At 39.3% G+C, this 23,344-nt stretch overlaps 4 protein-coding genes across 5 annotated transcripts; all 4 read right to left on the bottom strand.

Moving 5' to 3' along the window:
• Positions 1 to 1,929: 1,929 nt before the first annotated feature.
• On the bottom strand, positions 1,930 to 6,419 carry LOC103440477 (nucleobase-ascorbate transporter 3-like). Of its 2 annotated transcripts, XM_008379167.4 has the most exons (15): positions 6,214 to 6,419; positions 5,728 to 6,051; positions 5,226 to 5,323; positions 4,931 to 5,107; positions 4,243 to 4,343; positions 4,062 to 4,137; positions 3,913 to 3,972; positions 3,650 to 3,834; positions 3,448 to 3,544; positions 3,235 to 3,321; positions 3,034 to 3,092; positions 2,796 to 2,887; positions 2,631 to 2,708; positions 2,385 to 2,545; positions 1,930 to 2,277 (listed from the first exon to the last, which is right to left on the bottom strand). In XM_008379167.4, the coding sequence occupies exons 2-15, from the start codon at positions 5,870 to 5,872 to the stop codon at positions 2,053 to 2,055; spliced, it is 1,641 nt and encodes a 546-aa protein (XP_008377389.2). In that variant the 5' UTR covers positions 5,873 to 6,051; positions 6,214 to 6,419; the 3' UTR covers positions 1,930 to 2,052.
• A 1,836-nt stretch (positions 6,420 to 8,255) lies between these two features.
• LOC103440475 (serpin-ZX) lies at positions 8,256 to 13,297 on the bottom strand. The gene is given in 3 exon segments (XM_029106684.2): positions 8,256 to 9,004; positions 9,007 to 9,268; positions 12,792 to 13,297. Coding segments are annotated over 3 exon segments (1,152 nt in total). The 5' UTR covers positions 13,182 to 13,297; the 3' UTR covers positions 8,256 to 8,504.
• Positions 13,298 to 14,119: 822 nt separating this feature from the next.
• LOC103440473 (serpin-ZX-like) lies at positions 14,120 to 16,689 on the bottom strand. Its single transcript, XM_029106683.2, has 2 exons — positions 15,385 to 16,689; positions 14,120 to 15,173 (listed from the first exon to the last, which is right to left on the bottom strand). Exons 1-2 carry the CDS (start codon positions 15,772 to 15,774, stop codon positions 14,406 to 14,408), a joined length of 1,158 nt encoding a protein of 385 aa, XP_028962516.1. The 5' UTR covers positions 15,775 to 16,689; the 3' UTR covers positions 14,120 to 14,405.
• Positions 16,690 to 20,192: 3,503 nt separating this feature from the next.
• Positions 20,193 to 22,986, bottom strand: LOC139198414 (nucleobase-ascorbate transporter 3-like). Its single transcript, XM_070827101.1, has 4 exons — positions 22,434 to 22,986; positions 21,940 to 22,037; positions 21,645 to 21,821; positions 20,193 to 20,814 (listed from the first exon to the last, which is right to left on the bottom strand). Exons 2-4 carry the CDS (start codon positions 21,997 to 21,999, stop codon positions 20,701 to 20,703), a joined length of 351 nt encoding a protein of 116 aa, XP_070683202.1. The 5' UTR covers positions 22,000 to 22,037; positions 22,434 to 22,986; the 3' UTR covers positions 20,193 to 20,700.
• Positions 22,987 to 23,344: the final 358 nt, after the last annotated feature.

Here is a 23,344-nt window from a genome sequence, read left to right as displayed (position 1 = left end):
GTTGAGAGGTTTCGTGTAGAACGAGGGTTTGCGCAGGGCAGTTTGTGTATTGAATTGGAGGGACTTGAATGCTGCGTAGCCTTCATGTATTTATAGCGTTGGATATCTACCTGGCACAGCCTGATGGTGCTTGTAGAGTCCAACTACAATTCTTTTCCGCGGAACTGAAATTAATCCGCATCAGAGACCAAGGCATATCCTTCAGATAGATGTTCATGATTTTCCAAACCTCATAAAAGCCTATCCAAATAAAAGTCTTATCATCATAGCCTAGCCTACCTAGGCTTGTCATCATTATCCAAGACTATTAAATCTTAGACTTATCACATCACCACTAAAAGCTAAGCCTATCTAGGCTTCTCCATAATCCATCCGTGCATGCACCATGACTTTTCAAACCTCATCTCCCAAGTTTCTCCAATCTGATAGCAGTAATCCCAAGTTCACTCGAACTGTACTTGTTCGAAGATATCATGTTAAGATAATCCAAATTAAAAAATAATTACTCTGACAAAAACCATAATATTATCTTTTAATAATAACAAAATTATCTCCACTTTTCCATCCGACGATTGAGAGTTATGCTCACTCAACGGCCTTGATTGCACGAGGTGATGGTGTAACTTTGGGTCCAAACACAGTGATACAACGGGATTTTGTTGGCTACGAACTATTAATTTCCATAACCATTTGGCTTACAAGCCGAGTTCAAGGAAACTAGGGGTAATGTTTGGACCCAATTTTACACTATCGGCCCGAGTAATCAAGGTCGTTGAATGAGCAGAACTTTAGACCGTTGAATGAGAAAGTGAAAATAATTTTGTTATTGGTAAAGGATATTATTATGATTTTATCATAATAATTATCTTTTAATAAGGAATTATCTTAATGTTTTCCTATCCAAGATAAATGGGATGCAAACTATATCTGCGATCTGGAAGTAAACAACATAGTTTGAGTTAGGACTCTTATCACATGGCATAGCTGGGATGTGATGGTCATGATAGGCTTTAGCCTACGGATGGAATAAGGAAATGGTGATGTGATGTAAGCAGAAGCTTAGCTTGCATGCATGAATAAAGATTATGAAGTGATGGTGGGACCGAATATCCTTGGCATCTTGCCAAGAATCTTGTCAAATGGCATCACATGAAGGAATTAAAAATAAAGATTGGATTACATGCAAGATAAGCCCAAATAGCATAATGGTAAACCATGGGGTTATTAAAGGATATTCTTAGGAATATTATTGGCAGCTTTCGTACTTCTCGGAATGCAATTATCGTCAAACATGCAAGCTTTATAAATACAAGATGGATCACGACGAGAAAGCTCTCTCCAATTCAACACACAAATTGTTCTGCGCAAACTTTCGCTCTACATGAAACCTCTCAACAACCTTGAGATTTTTGTTTTCTTTTCCGCCAACACATTTTCAATTTGGATAAACATCACTGTGAAAGTAACCGGCAAACATCTTTAGTTTGGGTAAACAGCACTGTTGCTGTAGAATCGACCAACCGTGAAGCACCTTCAGTTTGGATAAACAACATTTTGACGACGCTGACTGGTTATCTAAGTCTCGATCAAGAAGGATTTTCAAATCCTTATTGGCAAAGGTCATCTCATCAGCCTTCTCGGCGAAGTGAGGTGTTACCAAGTTACTACATTCGGCACCCTGAGAGCAGAATTTGATATTGAACTTCGCAGAAATAGCAGTCTTGTTTTCAGGCTATAGAACCCGAAGGTCGAGAAGTGTTCCTTCCTCGGCCGTAGTCGCAAGATTCAGATGTTAGCAACGCGCCCAACAGAACATCAACAAATTTTACTCACCGACCGAGCTCGATCGTCGAGTTGGCACGCCCCGCATACAACCGAATGACGTAGTTAGCTTATTAGTTACTCGACCTGCACGCCACATAGGCTTGATAGTTTTTAAGGTCAACAGATATATAGTTCTACGAAATTAATAACAAACCCATGTACCATGTACATAAACAGTTAAACACAACAAATTACATATACTCACAATTTATAAACATGTTCTGTTATCTAATAATAGAAAAATCTGCTAGGTATGTACTCCCGTATCCTAACAGGTAGACTATAAAACTCCTCATTTCTAGCATCTCCTTTCCTGCTCTGGAAGGGTCTCCACCATGCAAGTCCTCTGTCGTTGGCCGCATGCCTGGCATCAAGCGTGTTATCCAGCAGCGTGCCCACGATCATCGCCACTGTTGGGCTCGATGAGAAGATCGTGTTCATTATGTCATCAAACTGCCGCCATCAAAATGATGTTGATTTAGAATCTTAAATAAACGAAGTCATAGTTGAAAGACAAGAGGGTCTAAGGGTTTAGAGTAACGTGTGTATGTGTAACTTACCCATACGCCATCCGTTTTGACTGGCCCGACACCATTCGGGGTGGTGTTCGAGACAAAATATTGAGGTATCGAGATCCCAAGAAACAGGGAAAGACCCAAAACATAGATGTTTCTCAAGGAATTATTATTTGCAAACTGAATGAAAGTGATACCAACAGCAGCTGCAGATATAGGAAACAAAGGTGAAACACTTTTCGGTGATAGAATGGTACTAACAAGATTAGAAATGGTAATAGAATCACTCACCGACGATTCCAAATAAAACACAGTACATGGCAGCAAATATCGGCAAAGGAATTGATGCAAAAAAAGCTCCAAACTTTCCTGAAAGACGCAACTTAACACTATCAAACACAATGTAGTAAACCCAGGCATGAGTCATGACATGTCTAACGGAAGGAGAGAACGAACCAAATATAGAGAAGAAGAACATGAAAGCAGTTGAAATCTGCACCGCTCTCCTGCTCCCTATGTGTGTCAATCCAAGCAGGCCAACATTTTCGCTGCAAGACATTACAAAAAATGAGTGAATTCATAATCTTTGTAAGCAAATTTTCTTCCGTTGATATCCAATACTCTTCGATAGCTAGGAAGCCATTACTATCTAAAGGGAATATCACATATATGTCAAGCAAAAAGGCTTTCTTACACGGATGCTGTGGTACCGACAGCAGCGCCAAAAATACCTTCAAGCAGCATGCCAACACCCTACATTTGAACATATACAACTAAATTGTTTTAACTATTTTGAAATACAACGTTTGTTTCCAGCTCTTTTAAAGCATTCACAGAGATTTGGAAGGGACGAGGGAGAGAAGGAGAAAGGAGCGGCGGGACAATTTGCAATCACCTGCAAGCCTATACTCTGGCTCACCACAGTTGCTGGAGGGGGAGTAGCACCTGAAAGCCGTGCTGCCGCAAAATACGCTCCAGTTGACTGTAACAAAACATATTATTTACTTTATCAAGGATTAAGAATAGAATCAGATTTAAGATACAAGATTCAATATCAGTTACGAAATTTTCAAAGTACATAAAAAAGTTTATAGAACCAGTATGAGACCTCTGCAGACGTAACAATTGCTGCTCCCATCATTCCAAAGACATGGCTCGCTCGGAATATGGGTTTACCCCACTGAAACGGGTACGGGAATCTAATCCTTCATTTCAAACAGCAGTAACAAGTGTTATGAAAAGAATAATTCTTCTGAAGGGGATTTATCAACTTTATTACGCAAGAAGAGAGACCCGATACATGTACATACCAAGGAGCAGATGCTATAAGGTAAGAGCGATCTGTACGGCAATTTTGTTTAGTCTGCTGTTTGGCAGTGTTATAAGCACCAGCCTCGGTGAGGATAGCAGCAAATGACCATACAAGCCCAATGCAGAGAAGCAAAGCAAACCTCTCGAGTATATTATGGCCTCTAGGAAGAGCATGCCTCAGATACTGCCCAAACAATATTATCATGTTAAACTTAGAACATTTATTCTAAGAACAAAAAGTGGCAGATCGGATAAAATTTACCTGTTGAGTAATGACAAGCAGGATCAGCATAGGCAGACCAATCTCCACACAGTTAGCGAGCTGTGCAGAACATAAGAGAGAGATCAATGTTTTGATAATATCCTTGTGAATGTGATGAGAGAAATGGAGTGTTTTGTCGAAGACATTACAAGTGGAAAGCCCCTTGCAAAAGGACCAAGACCGACTACACAAACCACTGGCACGATAACGATTGGACTAAAAAATCTGATAGAGAAGAAAAAGAAAACCGATGACAGTTTAGAAAATGATAACGAAGAAGAATGTCAGGTTGAGGCTTCAAGCATCACTCTTGAGATAATGATTTCGTACCTTGTGAGGTTCCCCCATGCCCTACTAAACCCAATGAAGATGTTGAAGAAGGAAGCTACAATAAGTGACCCTTGAATCGTTCTCATTGTAGTCTCAAACCTCTGCAATCATACACATAAATCATCAATGTGTTTGAGTCAAGTAATATAGTCCAACCCTAATTGGTTTGCATAGTTGTAACCGAATGAACTAGGGTTAGTGATTTAATTAGTTAGCTATTCTTTGTGCCACAAGGAAGAGTGAAACCGGATTAATTCCTATTGCTTAAGGGGTTGCTGCCTGGAATACAATTCCATTGGCTTTATTATTCTGGTTAAAGGATCATAAGAGTTTCTAGTCTCCATTAGTGGGTAGGGTTCTAGGGACGTGAAGCCTATGTAAGTTTGAGGTCCCTGTCACATTGCTAATGCCACAACCCTAGAACTCCCCATCAGTTTGTTGCACACGACGCAACAGTGCATAGACGTGCTTCAATCTATTCCGTCCTCAAAACCAGAAATTCATCATGACGTCTTCTACAGGTATGTAAGGTTTACACGTTTTGATTTGATCTGCATCAACTGGTAAAGTTTGCACCACGTATTTTTCATCTCAAAGTCTATAACTGAAATTTCTTAAAGCAATTTAAGAAGTAAATTAATGTGATGTTAAATCCTCTATGAAATAACATGTTTCAAACTTTACATACCTCATGTTCACTTCTAAAAGTCCGATCAGAATAATCATTGATGATTGACATCACCGGAAGGGTAAAAGCGAATGACGAAGTCATCACTGTTGGAAGCCTTGTCCCGATGAATGTTTGGATCAAAGTGTTTATTGCTGCCATAAACAGCATCGTCTGAATCACGCGTGCCTTGTCACCCTGATCACAAAGGGAGAACAAAACCCAAACATTAACATCACGGATTCAAAGCTACGTGTGTGATCGCTAATCTTAACCGGCATATTATAAACTTTACGATATAGAGGACATAACTTACATGATCCCCACCCATCCGAGGCACGAAACTAGTGGCAATTATAACTATGGATCCAAGCATCACAATATAGTGCTGAAAAGCGAGTACGAATGTTTCCGCTGTAAAATTCGATCCATTAGAAGCAGTTTGTTGCATTTGATAAACATGGGAAATTTACATTCACACTTCCTAAACTTCCTAAACATTTTCGAGTGATATCGATTTCTTGTAAGCAGGATAAGTTGAAACTGGTTATGGAACATATGCTTATTACTTTATTAGAACTAATTACAGTACTTAAAAAGATTCGAACACAATAAATTAGAGAATCCGAAACAAAAAAAAGTAAAAGTAATTTGCAAAATTAGGAATAAAAAGTAAACTAGTAAACTAAATAAGTAGTAGTGCCAAAAGCTTCAACTTTTAAACCAATCCATTAAAATAGCACAACTTTAATCAGCTTTTTACTCAAAAAATATAGAAACCCAGAACGAAGAAATAACAGAAACAGAGAGAGACTAACGCCAAGAGGGGTTGGAGTGGATGCAATACTGAAGGTTGTGGAGCTGCTCAGTCGGAGTCCAAATGGGACCCTTCGCCGCCCCAAGAGGCATCTGAGACGGCCGAGCAACCACCTGTGGTGGAGGAGGCGGAGCATTTTCTCCCATCTTTTGATTTGCTTTTCCTTCACTCTTCCACTTCCTTATCTTTTCTCTGAATTTCTGAAGACTAAAAGCTTCTTCTTCTCGGTTGAAGCACTAACACTTCTGGTAAATCACCAACACCATATATATATTAACGGATTGAACTGAACAAAGGTCTTCTGAGTTTGGTTTCTTCCAAGCAACTGCAAGGAAAGGAAAGTAAAAAATCTGAATAAAAGATGCAAGCAATGAAAGAGAAAGTTCCTTTCTTTTGAATTAAATTCTTAATATTTACGAGAAGTACAAGGATCCCAGAAAAAAAAAAGAAGATGGAAAAGGATTGAGAAAGTGAAGAGATAGATTACGTTATGATTGTCGTGTTCTCTTACTCTTTCGAGGAACTTCCACTTATTTGTAACGGTGCTGACCATTCTCTTGCTACCATTTGACATTCCTGTTTGTGATAATCACGATTGTGCCATCCGTTTCTTTTCAGCAGGGACTTTGGTGGTGGGGAGAAGGGATGACTCCACGGAGGAAAATAAGGAATTTCCTTTCGTTTTCCTAATTTTTGGATGGATTTCTCTTTCTGGATGTGGTGTGACTTGATGGCTATCCTACGATAAAAGATGTCGACAGCCATAATAATAATATGGGTTGATTCAATTTTTCATAATCTTCGAGTATACAAACATTTTAAATGGTTACGATAATATGTTAGCAAGAATTTAATATTTATAATTTCAACTCTCAATATCTAATTGTGTACAAAATAAACCAGTTTTACTCGTTTACAAGTGAAAATATTGTTAGAGATTATTCAAAACAGACAACTTTGCATTTAAATATTGATTTTTCAATTTTAAAACGTCAAAGTTACTAATTAAATAAACGTATTACAAAATTCTAAAGATAATAAAAATATTGTTGTTTTATAACTAAAGGAAGATTTTAAGCATGAATATCCCAATAAGTACAGATTTGATCAAAAACATTCGATGATTGCTTTATAACTAAATGATTGATTACGTCAATGATAAATAGAAATTATGATTCTTTGTATCAAACTAAATTATTTTCCAAGATATGTTTGGTGGGTAGGACACTTTGAGTGGCAGACGGTGGAACATCCAAATCACATCATAAACCCTATCTCTTATCCGACTGTCTAATCACTGTTTAGTAACTATTCTTAGTGCAAAACTTCAATAACATTATGAGTACTAGAGATTGCTTAAGATTGTGTTTCCATGGTGGTACTGTTGTAATATTATAACCAAACGATGGGTGCTTGTGACTTTGCAGCATTGCATGGGATGGGAGTCGTGACAAGGGGGAGAGATAACCACCATTAAATTAACGGTTTAAATTTCGCGTCTGCCACTTGAAACCCACACCGTCTGTTTGAACGAGGTCAGCAGGCGCTCCAGTTCCTTTTACTAATGTAACGACGTTTTCATGCACTGAAATATCTTACGTTACTAAACAATGTGAATAATTCCAAATTCTACGAGAATGAGACATAAGGTGACAATGAGGTAATTTTAAATCAGTATTTACAGTATTTTAAATCAGTCACGTAATAAGATAAATTTTAGCTTTTACACGAACCGATGATTATTATTTAAGCTCAATTAAAGTCAATAAACGATTCCTTGTGTGCAAACGGTTGTATGTAGATTTTTTTTTATACATAATGGGACCACAAGTGAGCTTAAGTATTAAACAAATAGTCTTGATTATCGTGTGTGGCCGTAATAACACATAGTATGTTGTTCATATACTAAATTTTCTCGAGCAAAGGGCATCAAAGACACAGAAACAAATCATGCTCTAGTTATAGCGATACTCTATTTAATTCTATGTTAAGCAATTGGGAGATATTATTCACAGTCTAAAAAACTCTTCATGCAATCTAACAAAAGAATCAAGAAAATATGGTCAATTATTTTAGAGTGTGGATAACGTTTATTAAGGAGTTTAACTAACCGGAAAAATTGGTTAGTGTTAAGTGTTTAGCATAGGCCATCTCCAGTCATAGAGGACTAAACATCTGGATTCTCTTTGTGAGTACTTTAGGAATCAATGCATTATATGTGTTCATCAATCATCATGCAGTCAAAAATTATTTTGAATTTATTTAAAATTAAAAACAAAAAAATATATAACGAAAGCTGATCACACAATGTACCATGAACCATTAAAATAAATTAATTCCTAAGATCTTCACAAAGAACATCCGAAGAAGATCCTCGTCCCAGGTTAAATAATATTTTATAGAATATTGAGAGTTTTAATCGTTTTCATCACCAACCATGTATATGGTACAGAGCACTAGCACTCGTACATTCTATATATTAAATTAAATACTTTTAACACGCAACCGACGTTTGCAGTCGGCTAAAACTTTAATTGTTCAAACAGAGTACAACATAAAATAAGTATTTAGAATCAAGATTCTACAAATAGATAAACGCCATATGGGAGAACGAACAACAATCGCCACATGGGAGAAACAAGACCAACTGCGGCAAGTACAGGGTGATTAGGTAATAACCAAACCTAGCACATGTATACAAGGATCATACATTTTATTTACTATAGTCTCGTATTATTCTATGTACACATGATGCCTTTTCCCAGGGGATTGTAACACTCAGCCGGCAAGAGGGTTGAGCAGGTTACCGATGAACAGAACTGTTCCTGTGGTTTCTTCCCTGATCGTGAAGAGGAATGGATGATCAGCCACAAATGTCATGGGCATACTCCTCTGACTTATAACGCCGGCAGAAGCAGCTGCAGCTTCTGTGCGTTCTTCATTCACTTCGATGAACGACTTGTGAAATATGCTGGAAACATATAGCTTCTTACCCTCGGGCGAGTCCACCATCTCTGTCAGACCTCCTTCACCCTCGAAAGGCAGCACCAGTCCCAGACTCTTTAGGACATTGGAAGCTTCAAACCCAAATGAGATCTTAAACTTTGGGATTCTGAAGTCGCCCACTGCAACTGGTTGTTTGGGAAGATATCGATCCAAAAACCCGGACTCAGAGCCAAGTTTCTCAACCAAAGCTGGCAGCCCATCTTTCTCCTCTGGAAGAAAGATGTGCACGGAGAAGCGCCGCTTGTCTTCAACTTGTTTGTAAGGAAGACTGAGAAACCGTCAAAGGCACTTACATACTGCTTCCTCTTGCTGGTCATGAAGGGCGCCTTAACTATGCTCCCGTCGAGAAGGTGGAAGTCATGCTCTTTTGTAGCTGATGCATCAAATTTCTCAGTCCAAGCTCCTTTGAAGTACAATGCATTCGTAAAGATGAGCCTGGTTGAGCTGTCAAGTGACCTGGGAGGAAGTAGATCCTTGATAAGGCCGCTCGTCTCCTTTTCAGCCCATGAATTCACTCCCGACGCCACTTGAGCAGCCTTGAGCACCAACAACAGTTACGACAAGTTAGAAAACAATGATATCAGCCTGCATATCTCGATCAATTATAACCAAGGAACAAAATCGCCAATATATCGTCGATATTATCGGTTTTTCGCCGGACCGATATTTTAATAGGTATCCAAAGGGTTTTCGTCAAAATATCGCTATACTATCGATAATATCGTAATATTTCCGAAATTATCACGATATTTTTGGAACTGGCTACTCGGAGAAGAACGCCGGAAATGGGTGTGCCGATTCCCGAGCCGATTTCATCCCAAAAACCTTGCAAAAACATGATTAAGATCAAGATCTAAGCTACAGAGCGACTGAAAACACAACCACAATTCATATGCATGAATCAATCGAAGAGGTAAGAAGGTGAGGGACCGGGAGTTGATCTGACCACTGACGGCGATGGCGACGACGGCGACGACGAATGCACTACCTTCACCATAGTCCCCTAGAGCAGTACAAGCCCTCTGGATTTTGTTCACCAACGAGATCAGGTTCTCCATTCTTGGCTTAGGAAGTTGGTGGTGGCGGCGACGACTACAGCGTCAGAATCAGATTGCCTGGATTTGAGGTGCGCTCGAAACTTTGACATTCAAAGACCTAGATCTGCGATGGAGACGATGACGAGGGGCGAGGGGCGAGGTCTGTGTATGTGTGTGTGGGAGACGATGACGATGACAAGGGACGATGTCTCTGTGCGTGTGTGTGGGAGAAGGGAGAAGAGAGATCGAGAGATCTCTGTGTGTGTGTGTGGGAGAATGGAGAAGGGAGAGAAGAGAGAAGGATCGAGAGATCTCTGTGTGTGTGTGTGGGAGAATGGAGAATGGAGAGAAGAGAGAAGGATCGAGAGAGAGAGAGACCTCAGTCTCTGTCGGAGAGAAGGGAGAATGATCGAGAGAGAAGAGAGAAGGATCGAGAAAGAGAGACCTCAGTCTCTGTCTGTGTGTGATGTGTGTATGTGTGTGCGTGTGTGTTGGCGTGTGAGAGTCTGTGTGTGTGTGTGGGTGGGTGGCGTGTAAGAAAAAAAAGCATCTAAATAATTCAACTTTTACAGCTTTTACATGTATAATTTTTAATAGTCTGTGACTGTGTGTTTAAACTTCTTTCATTAATTACTACATATTTTCTACTCATAATGTTTGCTAGCTCGCTATATAATCAACTTAAATCAGTTAAATCTATCATGCAATGCATTTCCTTCCAATTTTTTGTGATAAACTAATATATAATTGACTAAATAAACATCCTGCAAAGTTTCAATAAAAATTTTCAAGTTTTTCTTACAATTTCTGTGGTTTCCATATTATTTTTATACATATCGATAATATCCCGATATTTCCATCAATATTTCCGTGTTTCTGGACTACCGATATTTCCGATATTACCAATATTTAATACCTAGATTATAACCACAAACAGTAACGAACAAAAAATCTTCGATACGATTTCGTAACGGCTATGCACAAGAACAAGCACAAACAGTAATGATTAGAGAGGAAATATTTAGTTGAAATGCTACAAGAATAAAATAGCATCAGCAGGCCTGCAATTTACGTTCAAAGACCTAGATTTGCGGTGGAGACGATGACGAGGGGCGAGGGGCGAGGTCTCTGTGCGTGTGTGTGGGAGACGATGACGATGACGAGGGACGATGTCTCTGTGCGTGTGTGTGGGAGAAGGGAGAAGAGAGATCGAGAGATCTGTGTGTGTGTGGGGGAGAATGGAGAAGGGAGAGAAGAGAGAAGGATCGAGAGAGAGAGAGACCTCAGTCTCTGTCGGAGAGAATGGAGAATGATCGAGAGAGAAGAGAGAAGGATCGAGAGAGAGAGACCTCAGTCTCTGTCTGTGTGTGTGATGTGTGTATGTGTGTGTGATCTGTGTGTGCGTGTGTGTTGGCGTGTGAGAGTATGTGTGTGTGTGTGTGTGTGTGTGGGTGGCATGTAAGAAAAAAAAGCATCTAAATAATTCAACTTTTACAGCTTTTACATGTACAATTTTTAATAGTCGGTGACTGTGTGTTTAAACTTCTTTCATTAATTACTACATATTTTCTACACTCATAATGTTTGCTAGTTCGCTAGTTCGCTATATAATCAACTTAAATCAGTTAAATCTATCATGCAATGCATTTCCTTCCAATTTTTTGTGATAAACTAATAGATAATTGACTAAATAAACATCCTGCAAAGTTTCAATAAAAATTTTCAAGTTTTTCTTACAATTTCCGTGGTTTCCATATTATTTTTATACATATCGATAATATCCCGATATTTCCATCAATATTTTCGTGTTTCTGGACTACCGATATTACCAATATTTAATACCTAGATTATAACCACAAATAGTAACGAACAAAAAATCTTCGATACGATTTCGTAACGGCTATGCACAAGAACAAGCACAAACAGTAATGATTAGAGAGGAAATATTTAGTTGAAATGCTACAAGAATAAAAGAGCATCAGCAGGCCTGCAATTTACGTTCAAAGACCTAGATTTGCGGTGGAGACGATGACGAGGGGGAGGGGCGAGGTCTCTGTGCGTGTGTGTGGGAGATGATGACGATGACGAGGGACGATGTCTATGTGCGTGTGTGTGGGAGAAGGGAGAATAGAGATCGAGAGATCTCTGTGTGTGTGTGGGAGAATGGAGAATGGAGAGAAGAGAGAAGGATCGAGAGAGAGAGAGACCTCAGTCTCTGTCGGAGAGAAGGGAGAAGGATTGAGAGAGAAGAGAGAAGGATCGAGAAAGAGAGACCTCAATCTCTGTCTGTGTGTGTGATGTGTGTGTGATCTGTGTGTGCGTGTGTGTTGGCGTGTGAGAGTCTGTGTGTGTGTGGGGGGGGTGGCATGTAAGAAAAAAAAGCATCTAAATAATTCAACTTTTACAGCTTTTACATGTACAATTTTTAATAGTCGGTGACTGTGTGTTTAAACTTCTTTTATTAATTACTACATATTTTCTAACTCATAATGTTTGCTAGTTCGCTATATAATCAACTTAAATCAGTTAAATCTATCATGTAATGCATTTCCTTCCAATATTTTGTGATAAATTAATAGATAATTGACTAAATAAACATCCTGCAAAGTTTCAATAAAAATTTCCAAGTTTTTCTTACAATTTCCGTGGTTTCCATATTATTTTTATACATATGGATAATATCCCGATATTTCCATCAATATTTCCATGTTTTTGGACTACCGATATTTCCGATATTATCAATATTTAATACCTAGATTATAACCACAAACAGTAACGAACAAAAAAATCTTCGATACGATTTCGTAACAGCTATGCACAAGAACAAGTACAAACAGTAATGATTAGAGAGGAAATATTTAGTTGAAATGCTACAAGAATAAAAGAGCATCAGCAGGCCTGCAATTTAGGAAATATTTATACATCTCTAATCAAATCGGGAAAAAAAATTCAGGACTTTGATCATGAGCAGCATTGAAAAAAAAACTATCGAAACGACATGACAGAGGGTTTGGGAGCTTACATTAGTCTGAAAATCGACTAGGGCGAGAGCTGCCTTGTAAGAAGCGTCCACCACCTGCTTGAAGGAAGGCTTCAGCGTGAGAGGCTTGTGCACCCAAAGCCCATTCGCAAACGCCAGCTTGGGGCCGCCCACGGGGGACCCATCGGAGAAGATCACGGACACGAGCTGGGAGGCGAAGGAGTTGAGGTGATCGGTGGACTTTGACTTGAGGAATGAGAGCAGCTGCTCCTGGGTGGGACCCTTTGACCCGGCTGTGATCAGGCTCAGCACCACGTGGATGGACAGCGGCGAGTACACGAGGTTCAACTGCTTGCCTTCGGTCTGAACCAGCTGCTTCGTCAGCCTCCTTGCGACGTCGTTTTGGTTGATGATGCTTTCTCTCAGATCCATGTTTGCCGTGCTTCCGATTGCGAGAAAATTGTTTACTGTTCGTTTCGAATTTATACGAGAGTAAGGACCAAGGTTTGGGAAGGTGTCGGTCGTCGGCCATCGGTTATGTTAGTAGACAGGTGTCAAGTTTTGAAAGTGACAATGAGCATACACCATAATAACATGCGTGCTATGTAATTGGGTGTTTGTTCAAAATTTGACCTTAATGACATGCTTACTATGTAATCAAAATCAAAATCATTATGAAGTCTGAGTGATACTTGAGAGATTATTTACTCGAACAATATTTCATGCAATCTAACAAAAGAGTCAAGAAAATATGGTCAATTATTTTAGAGTGTGCATAGCATTTATTAAACAATTTAACTAACCGGAAAAATTGGTTAGTGTTAAGTGTTTAGCATCTTAGGCCATCTCCAGTCATGGAGAACTAAACATCTGGAGTCTCTTTGCGAGTGCTTTAGGAATCAATGCATCATGCAGTGAAAAATTATTTTGAATTTATTTAAAATTAAACATAAAAAGTATCTAACGAAAGTTGACCGTACGATGTACAATGAACCGTTAAAATGAATTAATTCCTAAGATCCTCATGAAGATCCAAAGAAAATCCTCGTCCTAGGGTAAATAATATTTTATAGAATATTCATAGTTTAATCCTTTTCATCACCAACCATGTATATGGTACAGCACTAGCACTCGTACATTCTATATATTAAATACTTTGGACAAGAATGTCCGCTCTTCCACTTCCGGTGCTCTCCCGTGCCCTCCTGTTTGTGTGGTTACAGTTAAGTCACGTTAATATTTTATATTATTATTTATTTTTATCTTATTATCTCTATAAAAAAATAATATAAAATATTGACGTAGTTTAACTGTGACCACACAAAACAGAAGGGCAAGAAAAATGAAAAGGCAGACAATCCTTGTCCAAATACTTTAACACTTAACCGACGTTTGCAGTCGGCTAAAACTTTAATTGTTCAAACAGAGTACAACATAAAATAAGTATTCAGAATCAAGATTGTACAAATAGATAAACGCCATGGGAGAACGAGCAACAATCGCCACATGGGAGAAACAAGACCAACTGCGGCAAGTACAGGGTGATTAGGTAATAACCAAACCTAGCACATGTATACAAGGATCATACATTTTATTTACTATACTCTCGTATTATTCTACGTACACATGATGCCTTTTCCCAGGGGATTGTAACACTCAGCCGGCAAGAGGGTTGAGCAGGTTACCGATGAACAGAACTGTTCCGGTCGTTTCTTCCCTGATCGTGAAGAGGAACGGACGATCAGCCACAAATGTCATGGGCATCCTCCTATCACTTATAACGCCGGCAGAAGCAGCTGCAGCTTCTGTGCCTTCTTCATTCACTTCGATGAACGACTTGTGGAATATGTTGGAAACATATAGCTTCTTACCCTCGGGCGAGTCCACCATCTCTGTCAGACCTCCACCCACGAAAGGCAGCACCAGTCCCAGACTCTTTAGGACATTGGAAGCTTCAAACCCAAATGAGATCTTAAACTTTGGGATTCTGAAGTCGCCCACTGCAACTGGTTGTTTGGGAAGATAGCGATCTAAAAACCCGGACTCAGAGCCAAGTTTCTCAACCAAAGCTGGCAGCCCATCTTTCTCCTGTGGAAGAAAGATGTGCATGGAGAAGCGCCGCTTGTCTTCACCTTGTTTGTAAGGAAGCCCTAAGACTGAGAAACCGTCAAAGGCACTTACATACTGCTGGTTCTTGTTGGTCATGAAGGGCGCCTTAACTGTGCTCCCGTCGAGAAGGTGGAAGTCATGCTCTTTTGTAGCTGTTGCATCAAATTTCTCATTCCAAGCTCCCTTGAAGTATAATGCATTGGTAAAGATGAGCCTGGTGAAGCTGTCAAGTGACCCGGGAGGAAGTAGATCCTTGATAAGGCCGCTCGTCTCCTTTTCAGCCCATGAATTCACTTCCGACTCCACTTGAGCAGCCTTGAGCACCAACAACAGTTACGACAAGTTAGAAAACAATGATATCAACCTGCATATCTCGATCAATTACAACCAAAAACAGTAACGAACAAAAGAGCATCAGCAGCATCGACATTGAAACATTGGTCTGAAATTACAACCAAAGACTTTGATCATGAGCAGCATCGACAAAAACAATCGAAACGACATGACAGAGGGTTTGGGAGCTTACATTGGTCTGAAAATCAACTAGGACGAGAGCGGCCCTGTAAGAAGCTTCCACCACCTGCTTGAAGGAAGGCTTCAGAGGGAGAGGCTTCTGCACCCAAACGCCATTCGCAAACGCCAGCTTGGGGCCGCCCACGGGGGACCCATCGGAGAAGATAAAGGGCAGGAGCTGGGAGGCGAAGGAGTTGAGGTGGTCGGTGGACTCTGACTTGAGGAATGAGAGCAGCTGCTCCTGGGTGGGACCCTTTGACCCGGCTGCGATCAGGCTCAGCACCACGTGGATGGACAGCGGCGAGTACACGAGGTTCGACTGCTTGCCTTCGGTCTGAACCAGCTGCTTCGTCAGCCTCCTTGCGACGTCGTTTTGGTTGATGATGCTTTCTCTCAGATCCATGTTTGCCGTGCTTCCGATTGCGAGAAAATTGTTTACTGTTCGTTTCGAATTTATACGAGAGTAAGGACCAAGGTTTGGGAAAATCTCGGTGTCGGTCGTCGGCCATCCGTTATATTAACCAGATAAACAGTTAGGATTTGTTAGGAGTGGTTGTAAGAAATGACAAGTGTCATGCTTGTGAGTGTTGAGGTTGTTAGAAGATAAGAATTAGTTAGAAAGGCAATATTGCGATTCTGCTCATTCTAGTCTCTATATAATTATTGTTTTGGAGACTTAGATTTTTATCATGTAATCATTTTCTGTTAGAGCAATATAAATGAAAAGCTTTTCTCTCTCGTTATTCTCTTTCTTCCATTTCTTTAGTTTATTCATTCATAGGAATTCATTGATCTTGTACTGTTTGTATTGCTGAAGCTTCAAATATGAAACCAAAGCTAATAACGGCAAAATATGACAAGACAAATAATCCAAAAGACACAAGGATTTTTATACTGGTTCGGCATAAGCCTACATCCAGTTCCGAGACGGCGAGGAAATTCCACTAATATCAAAAGAAGATTACAAATAGAGTTCAACACTCAAACCCAAATCCCACATACACCCAATAGCTCTCACTCAAACTAAGAAACAAATGGAGAAGAAGAAACACATATCAAAATCCTTCTCTCCCAAAAGCTACACAAGTAGCACCAACATCTTTGATTGAGTGATTACTAACAAAATGGGATTATTACAAATGGTGGGAAGGAGCAACTCATATTCAAATGGGAGAGCCGAATGCTCTCCCTGTGCTCTCTCATCTGCCGCTCTCCCCACATCCAAAGGCATAATCGAATGCCTTTTATAACCAAAAGATTCTACCTTCTCTCTCCTCTTCTCTCTTTAATCTGCTTTCTTCTAAAAAATGAGCTCTCCCTTTCTTCATAGGATTTAAATTTGGAGAAGACGGTAGAGAAATGGTCTACTTTTGTTGGCTTTGGTACAATTTGAGTCAAGGTGGAGATCATTATGAGTACCGGAAAGTTTGGGGAATTTGATTTAGTTCCCGTTGTCTTTAGTTTGTACTTTGGGTGATTATGGTGATTGTTGATTCGATTCTCTGTGATGGTTTCGGAACTTGGCCAAGGTGGAGATTGTTGAATTGTGGCCAAGTGATCATCACCTTTCGGCTAATAAACAAACAATAATTATGGTTATTAAAAAACCACAAAAGAAGAAAGCATAATCATGATGCCTCCTCATCATGATGTTTCCTCATCATTTTGTCTTTCTTTTTCTTTTCTTTTGTTTGTTTATTAGCCGATGATGGCCACTTGGCCACAATTCAACAATCTCCACCTTGACCAAGTTCCGAAACCATCACAGAGAATCGAATCAACAATCACCATAATCACCCAAAGTACAAACTAAAGACAACGGGAACTAAATCAAATTCCCCAAACTTTCCGGTACTCATAATGATCTCCACCTCGACTCAAATTGTACCAAAGCCAACAAAAGTAGACCATTTATCTACTGTATTCTCCAAATTTGCAAACCATAAGTGCCTTGATCAAAACAAAAGTGATTCAAACGAAGAACTGAAATTCTTCAATATCACCAACAAAAGATCAAGCACACCATACCAAAGTTGGACACACAACGAACTCCACCTGCTTACAAACACCATGGTCTTAAACTGCATCAATAGACTCATTCAAATAGCACGGCATATTCTCCAAGTCAAAACTGATTACAAATTTGGCAACAAGGTCTAACATACCACATACAAAAAAACTATGCCCTCCACTCAAGTTTACCATCATCACATGAGCACCAACAGGACAACCAAAAATTTCAAATTCAAATAATCAGCAGGAGATCCAAAACCATACCTCAACTGGAGTCTTCAAGAAAACTAATTGCAGATGATGGAGACCAACAAACCAAATAGCAGTGGCAAACAAATCCAACTAAATGTCCATAGACCAAACAAAGTTAGAAAGCATATAACTTGCCTTCTACAAGAGGGTTCCACACAAATGTTCTGCAGTGCATGTGGTGTATCCAAAATAGTGTGGTGCCTCACTATCCAAACTTGTAGAACTCAACAAATTGGCCCTCACAAACTCCTCCAATGTTTCCATCAACTTGCTCCAAAGGCAACTAATGGGAGTGAAAAACAACCAAAAATTTTCTGCCGTTGAAAAAATGCCAAAGAAAAGAAAACTTAGCCTTAGCCTTTTTCCCTTTTCTTCCAGCCAACAACATCATTTGTCATCATGATGTCCTTCTGCCAAAACAAATGCCGAAAGAAAAAGAACCAACATTTTCTTTTCAATTTTCAACTGCTTCTACCTTTTCTCCTTCCCACTCAACTCGTCGACAACAGCCCACAAACACCTCCGGTGCAGCGATGACCAACGGAGAACCCACCAAAAGCAGTACACTACACCTGCAGCTGTCGAACACCAACACTTCAACAACATCGACGGCAACATTGCAGCAGACACGCTGTTTCCGAAACCATTCTCCAATCTGCAAGCTCAGTGACTGCAGCATAGTCCCTTACTATCCTTCTTCAACGCCACGCATTTTGCAGCCAAACTCTGCATCTCCAATTGACCAAATGCCAAAGTCATTCCTCCAGTCGAATTTTTCCAAAAAACATATTTCACCGTCATTCGAAGATTTCATAGACATACTAGTACAAAGCCTCCAAGTCGAAACCTGGAGCTTTGATACCACTTGTTGTGCGGAAGCTTCAAATATGAAATCAAAGCTAATAACGGCAAAATATGACAAGACAAATAATCCAAAAGACACAAGGATTTTTATACTGGTTTGGCGTAAGCCTACATCCAGTTCCGAGACGGCGAGGAAATTCCACTAATATCAAAAGGAGATTACAAATAGAGTTCAACACTCAAACCCAAATCCCACATACACCCAATAGCTCTCACTCAAACTAAGAAACAAATGGAGAAGAAGAAACACATATCAAAATCCTTCTCTCCCAAAAGCTACACAAGTAGCACCAACATCTTTGATTGAGTGATTACTAACAAAATGGGATTATTACAAATGGTGGGAAGGAGCAGCTCATATTCAAATGGGAGAGCCGAATGCTCTCCCTGTGCTCTCTCATCTGCCGCTCCCCCCCCCCCCACATCCAAAGGCATAATCGAATGCCTTTTATAACCAAAAGGCTCTACCTTCTCTCTATCCTCTTCTCTCTTTAATCTGCTTTCTTCTAAAAAATGAGCTCTCCCTTTCTTCTCTTCTACCCGAAACAAAAACAATAATTATGGTTATTAAAAAACTACAAAAGAAGAAAGCATAATCATGATGCCTCCTCATCATGATGTTTCCTTATCATTTTGTCTTTCTTTTTCTTTTCTTTTGTTTGTTTATTAGCCGAAAGGTGATGGCCACTGGGCCACAATTTAACACTGTTAATATGGTATCATCGCCGACCATGGTTCACTACCGTTTTCGATCCTAGTTCTTTCGCTGCTATCCAGTTCAAGGATTCTGAAAGGTCTTTTCAACGGGTTTGTTCAAAGGTTCTGGCGATTGCAGATCCTTGTTGTTCTTTCTGGCGATTGGTATTCTGGCGATTTGTGGCTGCAATTCAAGTGATAGTGTGAATTTCTGTTGAGTAATTGGGTTTCAGTCCTGATTAGAAGATTGTGTGTTTTCTTTTCCGAATTGGAAGTGTGTGTTGTATTTGTGTGCAAGATTCATCAAGAAAGTTTCAGTTTTTCCTGCGTATTAAGCGAGTTTCAGTCTTGCTTGGGTTGTGAGAAAGTTTCAGTCTTTCCTTTCAATACGTATATCAGAAATTTTTGGGTGTTTGTTTGTTATTTGCAAATTCTATGTGTTCGATCAAGAAATCATGACTACTTCAAGTGTTAAAGTTGAAACTGGGAATGATCACAATAAAGTTGAAGGATGATAATTTTGTGAAATGGGCTTTTCAGTTCAAATATGTGTTGAAAGGTCATAAATTGTTTGGGCATTTTGATGGCACTATTGGTTGTCCACAAAAATTTGTAATAGATACTAAGAGAGGAGTTACTTCTGAACTTACTGCTGAATATGTTGAATGGGAATCCACATATCCATTACTAAGTCTTTTACTAGCTACTTTGTTTGATGAGGCTATTAAATATGTTCTTGGATGTTTAACTGCTTGTGAGGCTTGGTCGAATCTTGTGGATAGATTTGCTTCAGTGTCTAAAACTAGGGTAAATCATTTAAAAATTGAGTTGTACACCATTCAAAAATGAGGAGATCTGATGGATAAATATCTGTTAAGATTGAAGAGTATAAGAGAACAGTTAACTGCTACTGGAGAGTTCATTTTTGATAATGATGTTATAATTGCTGGTTTAGCTGGTTTGCCGAAGGAGTATGCAACTATTCGAACTGTGATATTAGGCAAAGAATCATCCATTTCCTTGAAAAAATTTAGAGCTGAAAAAGAGATTGAATGAGACACAAGTGTTGGGTCTCAAAGTCTATCTGCCTTATATGTTTAGGGTTCTTAGTCAACTCAGGGAAATTCATTTGCTTCAGGGTCTAATCCTGCAGGGCATAGTCATTTACCTGCAACCACTGGTGGTGTTATAACTCCTAATCCATATCCATATTCTGCTGAGCCATTTTTTTACCACAGCAATATCCACAACAATATCCACAGCCACAATAACCACAGCCATTTGTCTTGCCACAACAATATCCACAGCAACCTCATATGCCTCAACCTCCTATGTCTCCGCAATTTCCTGGTCCAGTTTATCCTCTAGTTCCCTATGGTTTTGGGTTTATGGCTAATGCATCAAATTCTGGTCCAATACCTCATTTCATGCAGAAACCTTTTGGTGGTTCAAACTACAAGGGTAACAATAATTACAAGACAAATGGTGGATTCAAAAGCAAGGGTTACAACATAGGAAACTCTTCTGATTTTTCGTATGGCAATTCAAGGTCAAATGGTTCAAATGTGTGGAATGGAAACACAGAGAGCAGGTCAACAACAGTGATTGAGTGCCAAATCTGCAACAAGAGAGGGCATACTGCAGTCAATTGTTTTCACAGAAATGCTACTACACCAAATACTAGATTTCAAATGGAGTGTCAGATTTGTGGGAAAAAAAGGTCACTCAGCTCTTGAATGTTATCACAAAGGGAATTATGTTTTTCAAGGCCAACAACCACCTGCAAACTTAACAGCTATGGCAACACAGCAGATAGAACAGTATATTCCTCATGATGCATGGATTGTTGATACTGGTGCATCTCATCATATCACTGCTGATGCCACCACATTGAATCAAGTTACACCATTCCAAGGTTTTGATAAAATCACAGTTGGAAATGGAACAGGTTTATCCATTAAGAATATTGATGCAACAACCATTAAAACCAATACTCATGATCTTATTCTTAACAATGTTTTACGTGTTCCAAAAATTGCTCGAAGTCTGTTATATGTACAACAATTGTGTGCTAACATTTCCATTGGCTTTATTATTCTGGTTAGAGGATCATAAGAGTTTCTAGTCTCCATTAGTGGGTAGGGTTCTAGGGACGTGAGGCCTATGTAAGTTTGAGGTCCCTGTCACATTGCTAATGCCACAACCCTGGAACTCCCCATCAGTTTGTTGCATATGACGCAACAGTGCATAGACGTGCTTCAATCTATTCCGTCCTCAAAACCAGAAATTCATCATGACGTCTTCTACAGGTATGTAAGGTTTACACGTTTTTTGCACCACGTATTTTTCATCTCAAAGTCTATAACTGAAATTTCTTAAAGCAATTTAAGAAGTAAATTAATGTGATGTTAAATCCTCTATGAATAACATGTTTCAAACTTTACATACCTCATGTTCACTTCTAAAATTCCGATCAGAATAATCATTGATGATTGACATCACCGGAAGGGTAAAAGCGAATGACGAAGTCATCACTGTTGGAAGCCTTGTCCCGATGAATGTTTGGATCAAAGTGTTTATTGCTGCCATAAACAGCATCGTCTGAATCACGCGTGCCTTGTCACCCTGATCACAAAGGGAGAACAAAACCCAAACATTAACATCACGGATTCAAAGCTACGTGTGTGATCGCTAATCTTAACCGGCATATTATAAACTTTACGATATAGAGGACATAACTTACATGATCCCCACCCATCCGAGGCACGAAACTAGTGGCAATTATAACTATGGATCCGAGCATCACAATATAGTGCTGAAAAGCGAGTACGAATGTTTCCGCTGTAAAATTCGATCCATTAGAAGCAGTTTGTTGCATTTGATAAACATGGGAAATTTACGTTTACACTTCCTAAACATTTTCGAGTGATATCGATGTCTTGTAAGCAGGATAAGTTGAAACTGGTAATGGAACATATGCTTATTATTTTATTAGAACTAATTACAGTACTTAAAAAGATTCGAACACAATAAATTAGAGAATCCGAAACAAAGAAAAGTAAAAGTAATTTGCAAAATTAGGAATAAAAAGCAAACTAGTAAACTAAATAAGAAGTAGTGCCAAAAGCTTCAACTTTTAAACCAACCCATTAAAATAGCACAACTTTAATCAGCTTTTTACTCAAAAAAATATAAAACCCAGAACGAAGAAATTAACAGAAACAGAGAGAGACTAACGCTAAGAGGGGTTGGAGTGGATGCAATACTGAAGGTTGTGGAGCTGCTCAGTTGGAGTCCAAATGGGACCCTTCGCTGCCCCAAGAGGCATCTGAGACGGCCGAGCAACCACCTGTGGTGGAGGATGAGGAGCAGTTTCTCCCATCTTTTGATTTGCTTTTCCTTCACTCTTCCACTTCCTTATCTTTTCTCTGAATTTCTGAAGACTAAAAGCTTCTTCTTCTCGGTTGAAGCACTATCACTTCTGGTAAATCATCAACACCATATATATATATATATATATATATATATATATATATATATATAAACGGATTGAACTGAATTCTCAAAAAAAACAAAGGTCTTCTGAGCTTGGTTTCTTCCAAGCAACTGCAAGGAAGGGAAAGTAAATAATCTGAAAAAAAAAATGTAAGCAATGAAAGAGAAAGCTCCTTTCTTTTGAATTAAACTCTTAATATTTATGAGAAGTACAAGGAACCCAGAAAGAAAAAAAAGATAGAAAAGGATTGAGAAAGTGAAGAGATAGATTACGTTATGATTGTCGCGTTCTCTTACTCTTCCGAGGAACTTCCACTTATTTGTAACGGCGCTGACCATGCTCTTGCTACAATTTGACATTCCTGTTTGTGATAATCACGATTGTGCCATCCGTTTCTTTTCAGCTGGGACCTTCGTGGTGGGGAGAGAAGGGACGTCCATGGAGGAAAATAAGGAATGTCATTTCGTTTTCCTATTTTTTGGATGGATTTCTCTTTCTGGATATGCGGTGTGACTTGATGGCTATCCTCTGATAAAAGATGTCGACAGCCATAATAATAATATGGGTTGATTCAATTTTTCCATATTCTTCGAATATACAAACATCTTAAATGGTTACGAAAATATGTTAAGAAGAACTTAGTATTTAGAAT

This window comes from Malus domestica, chromosome 08 (genome assembly GCF_042453785.1).
Source record: "Malus domestica chromosome 08, GDT2T_hap1".
Taxonomy (NCBI): Eukaryota; Viridiplantae; Streptophyta; class Magnoliopsida; order Rosales; family Rosaceae; genus Malus; species Malus domestica.
Note: the sequence above shows the minus strand (reverse complement) of the source record. Positions and strands in the feature narration are given on the sequence as shown.

Excerpts from the sequence above, each read along its gene's own strand:
- LOC103440477 (XM_008379167.4), bottom strand. The coding sequence starts at position 5,872 with ATGGGAGAAAATGCTCCGCCTCCTCCACCACAGGTGGTTGCTCGGCCG. Across the intron at positions 5,324-5,727 it reads CCACTCCAACCCCTCTTGGC|CGGAAACATTCGTACTCGCT; the intron begins GTTAGTCTCTCT and ends CGAATTTTACAG. Across the intron at positions 2,709-2,795 it reads GTTCTTCTTCTCTATATTTG|GAAAGTTTGGAGCTTTTTTT; the intron begins GTTCGTTCTCTC and ends TGCGTCTTTCAG.
- LOC103440473 (XM_029106683.2), bottom strand. The coding sequence starts at position 15,774 with ATGGATCTGAGAGAAAGCATCATCAACCAAAACGACGTCGCAAGGAGG. Across the intron at positions 15,174-15,384 it reads TAGTTGATTTTCAGACCAAT|GCTGCTCAAGTGGAGTCGGA; the intron begins GTAAGCTCCCAA and ends TTGGTGCTCAAG.
- LOC139198414 (XM_070827101.1), bottom strand. The coding sequence starts at position 21,999 with ATGCTCGGATCCATAGTTATAATTGCCACTAGTTTCGTGCCTCGGATG. Across the intron at positions 21,822-21,939 it reads CTCGGATGGGTGGGGATCAT|GGTGACAAGGCACGCGTGAT; the intron begins GTAAGTTATGTC and ends CTTTGTGATCAG. Across the intron at positions 20,815-21,644 it reads ATTTTAGAAGTGAACATGAG|ATTTGGCACTCAATCACTGT; the intron begins GTATGTAAAGTT and ends CTCTTGTTGCAG.